Source organism: Tupaia chinensis, unplaced genomic scaffold (assembly GCF_000334495.1).
Source record: "Tupaia chinensis unplaced genomic scaffold, TupChi_1.0 Scaffold146584_1, whole genome shotgun sequence".
Classification (NCBI taxonomy): Eukaryota; Metazoa; Chordata; class Mammalia; order Scandentia; family Tupaiidae; genus Tupaia; species Tupaia belangeri.
In genome coordinates, this window is record NW_006206439.1 from 241,937 (window position 1) to 246,341 (window position 4,405).

Consider the following 4,405-nt stretch of genomic DNA (forward strand, 5'->3'; position numbering starts at 1 on the left):
AACCTCTCAAAAAAAAAAAAAAAAAAAGCTAGACATGCTTGTGGTATTTCCGTAACAGACTAATTTGAATTGCTTTTGTTTTTCAAGTGCATTCACATGCCCAAACATGTGCAGACATGCACGAGAGAAAGAGTCACAGAAAGGGAAAAAAGAAAGAGAAAGAAAGAAAGAAAGAGGAAGAGGAAGAAAGAAACAAGGAAGGAAGGAAGGAAGGAAGAAGAAAGAGAAAGGAAAGAAACAAAGAAGAAAGAAAAAGAAGGAAGGAAGGAAGAAACAAAGAAAGAGAAAGAAAAAAGAAAAAGAAGGAAAGAAAGAAGAGAAAGAAAGCACCCTCCAGTGGGCCCTGACCACGCCACAATCCTTTGTCCTCCGTTTCTCCACGCTGTCAGGATCCTGGGCCTGCCTGGAGTACTACAGCCGGCGCTGGGGCTCTGACCCTAGTCAGCTGTGTGAGCGCTGGCTTCCTGCGCTCAGCCTAACCCCTGCAGGTGGCGCCAGCCGCCCCCCACCCCCCTCCACTCAGGAGCAATCTGGGCTGTCTTAGAGTTGTTCGGGAATGTTTTTTCTTCCTTGCAGAAGGGGTTATTTTAGTCTTTTGGAGGAGAGAAGGATGGATTCATTTCTACATTCCACTTTCTAGGTTTATTTAGAACATGCGTGTCCCACCTGGTGCTTGCTTAGGAAGTAGCATAGTACATGCTTCGTTTAATAATATACTCCTTTTTTTAGCGGCCAGCAGGTGGCGTGGTGGTGAAGGGGTGCTGGACTCCTGCATGGCAACTGTGGTTCAAGTCCTGGACGTGGCAATTGGCTTTGTCACTGCCCTCACCCCTTTCTCTCTCTCTGTCTTCTGCTTTCTCTGTGGAGGTCTCCCCACTTCCCTATCAGCATTTTTCTGGTATTGGTGCCCAACTCACACATCACCTCTTTTGGGGAGTTGCTTGCCCATTCCCTTCTCAAGAGGAAGCAAATTCTGGGCCTCAGAGTACACCCCGCCCTTATCCCTGCACAGGGGCCGCAGGCCCTGCCCTGCCCACCAGGGGTCTTTGGAGAAGGGAATAAACACCACTGATACTCAGGGACGACGGCAGGGACAGTCCAGTGTAGGGATGAACACACTAGAACTGGCTCTGAGCTACCTGGAAGGCTTCCTGGGTGTGTAGACATTCCCACAACACCCGGCATGTTTGGCACTAGTGAACGCCAGAACCCACCATGGGGTGATGCTGGGGAGGTGAAGGACAGGCTAGCGAGGGGTCGGAGCAGGCTAGACTGGGAGCTTCCTCTGTGCAGTGGGATGAGGTGGAGGGTCAGAGGAAGACAGGCTGCAGGGGTTCTCAGAGCAGGTTTATGGTCACATATTAGAGAGTGAGCGGGACCAGCCCTGCAGAGCACGACATGCAGCGTGCTAGGAGCTGGACTTCATGTGGCTCACGTGCAGTTTGAATCCTGGCCACGGGAGCTGAGCTAGCACTCTGGGCGCATATGCGTGCGTGCCCAAAACCCCAGAGGAGGGAGCGATAGGGAAGGATTGTCGTGTGAGCACAGGGCTGGAGGCTGCTCCCTTCCTCCCTCTCTCTCTGGCGAGCATTCCTCTGACAACTAAAGGGCAAAACATTTTAAAGTGAATGTTTGACTTTGGTTAGAACATTATCCTCGGGAAGCCACTAAAAGTAGTTCTTTTCAGACATGGGAGGAATAGGAATGCTTAGTGTCTGGGCCCCAGCCGATGCCACTGTAAGGGAGAGAATTGCCTAGACTCCCTCAAGAGCCCCCTCCCTCCAGCTTCAGGACTGTCGGTGCTATCTCCAGCTCCCGCAGGTAACTGAGCGGGGTGGGGGGGGTCTGCATCAGAGCCCAGCTCGCCTCTCTCTTGCCCTGGTCAAGTCCTCCCCTACCTCGTGCAACTCTACCACCTGGAAAAAAGCAGCAGAGTGGGACTACATACTTTCGGGGGTGCTCTCCCTTTTTAAACATTTTGTCTTATGAGAGACGAAGAGAGAGAGAGACAGGGAAAGGGAGAGAGACAGAGGTAGGTATTTCTGATAGGCTCTTGATGGGTGGCCATCCTCTGTCCCAGCCTCTCCGTTAGCCAGGATGACAACCACGCCTGGCATGCTCGGGTTGGCCCGAGAACTGAAGCCAGGCCTCCCCTGTGGCTCTGTTTTCCGCTTCTACCCTGTGCCCCATGGCTGGGCCTCAGAGGCCCCTCTCGTTCTGCGGTGGCTGGAAGTGGGAACCTTTCTGTTATCTGCCTGGGTTTCTCCTAAGAGAATGAAGCTAGCAAGAGTGAACACTCAGTTATTCTCAGGGCAAGTCCCAGGGTTATGGGTGTTCTCCAGCCTTCCAAAGCAGGCAGGTGGGCGTGACAGAGAAGCTAAAAGGTAGGAGGTGTGATTCAAGCAAGCAGAAAGGCAGGCGAGAGGGCGGGGGAAGGCCGGATAGAAGAGAGTTAGGGACATGTGGGAAGACAGGGAACTAGGCAGACTGGTAGGGCAGATGGGAAGGGACGGAGGGAAAACGTATAGACAGAAACACTGAATAAAAAGAATGGCTTGCAGAAAGGAAGGACAGAAGGACCACCAAAGAGCAGGACAGACATAGGACAACAAAATGGCTAGACCAGACAGAAAATGGTAGAGTTAAATAGGAGCTCTATGGGCCGATAAATAAGAGACAAAGAGAAAAACAGGATGCTTGGCAGAAAGACAACTGGTCAACCACATGAGCACAGGGTAGACACAGAGACGAGCAGCTGCCAGGGGCCAAGGGCCAGGGGTCAGGAAGAAGCATGAACAGACCCCACAGGGGCAGACAGACAGACACACGGGCAGCCTTACCTCATTTGTTAGGGACTGGGGCCTGTTCTCAGGGTAGTCCCAGCCAGCCTCGCAAGGCTGCGTCTCGTTGTAGCGGCGGCTAAGGATGTCCTCCCAGGTGGCGTTGTTGGGGGGCGGCTGGAACATGAGGCAGGGCTCGGGGCTGCCTGCAGCATCCAGAGGCACGCTGAGTGCCAGCTGCTCCGCGCTGCTCAGGTTGAAGGTGTGGTTCTTGACCCAGGCCACTGAGCAGTAATGGGGTTCATCCAGCACCATAAAGACTTGGGCAAAAAAGTAGAAGCCAGACAGGAAGTTGGGGATACTCAGGAGGATCATCAGCCGCACTTGGAAGCGGCCGAACTCGCCTATTTCAGCCAGAACCTGGGCAAACTGAGCCATGTCTGCTGGTTGCCACCTCCTCAGTCTCAGAACACAAGGAGCTCTGCAGCTTGGCTCAGCACTGGCTCTTCTGGGCAGCGGAGACAGTCCTATTAATGTTTAATCCAGCCTTGCCCAGATCCACCTGTGGCACCTGGGCCCTCTAGCTGTGGCCTGGGAAGGCAGACTATGATGGAGAGAACGGTCCACTCTGGCTTGTCGCACCTGAGAATGTTTTATTGACTGTATGAGGGCATCGTAAGAGCAACCGAGAGGACGAAAGTCCTCGGGCCCAGCACCCAGGAGTGAGCTCCAGCCAAAGGCTGCAGTGTCCAGCAGCCAACCCCCACCTGCTTCCAACTGCACCGGCCTCTGCAAGTCACACCCAACTCGAATGTCCCCATTCCTAGCAAAAGCAAATGCTGAGTAGTTGCGACACTCAGAGGGACACAAAGTGCCTTCTGGGGACCAGCCCACACTAGGCCGTGGGACAGGTCAAGGACCCAGCCTGCATATCAGCAGTGCCAGCAGCCTGCTGTGGCCGCTAGACCCCGACGGTCTCCTCCCATGATGGCTACGGGGCTGGTCCTACTTCTTCCTCCCTGCCTGACCCCTCATCCTGGAAAGATGTCCATCCCAGTGTTGGGCTCAAACTGCTGTTGATCCTGTGGGATCCAACCCCCTTAACCACTAGGCTACAGGGCCAGGCCTACTTCTTCCTCCTAACTCTGTATGCGGTGGCGTGCGACCCAGCTGCAGGGGGAGCACGCAGGCAGAGACCCGCCCAAGGCACACGCGCCCTTCTTTTTCAGCACCCAAGTCAATGCAGAGCGATTCCGAGTTACAGCCTGAGCTCTGCTCTAATCGAGGAGACACCAGTCACACATTCTCGAGATAAAAACGAATGTGAACCGCCCGGGGTAGCCCCAGCTCCCTAACAATCTGTGATAACAGAGGAACACAGGCCAAAGTCTCTCTACCACGGCTTCCCCACATAGCCACGGTGTGAGCCCACATACACACAGGCAGACGCACCTGCTTGCACACGGGTAGACAAGCATTTTCATGTTCTGAATCTTGAACCGTTTTAAGAGATGGGCAGAGGGATGCGGCTGGGGAAGCGAGGTTGTGCGGGCCGCCCTGGATGCAGCGTCCTATCTGTCCCGCTGGTTGGCACAGCGGCGGGCAGCCTGTAGTCAGTCCGCGTG

The 4,405-nt window shown here is 54.3% G+C and overlaps 1 protein-coding gene across 2 annotated transcripts in view; it reads right to left on the reverse strand.

Annotated features, from left to right (window-relative positions):
* The window catches only part of SLC22A13 (solute carrier family 22 member 13), a 12,128-nt gene extending 8,586 nt beyond the window's left edge, over positions 1-3,542 (reverse strand). The window contains exon 1 of one of the 2 annotated variants that reach the window (XM_006168950.3): positions 2,841-3,539. In XM_006168950.3, the coding sequence (XP_006169012.1) occupies positions 2,841-3,218 (378 nt within the window). In that variant the 5' untranslated portion in view covers positions 3,219-3,539. Of the gene's footprint in view, positions 1-2,840 lie in introns of both variants that reach the window. The other variant, XM_014584350.2, reaches the window with a different exon arrangement.
* Between the last annotated feature and the right edge of the window lie 863 nt (positions 3,543-4,405).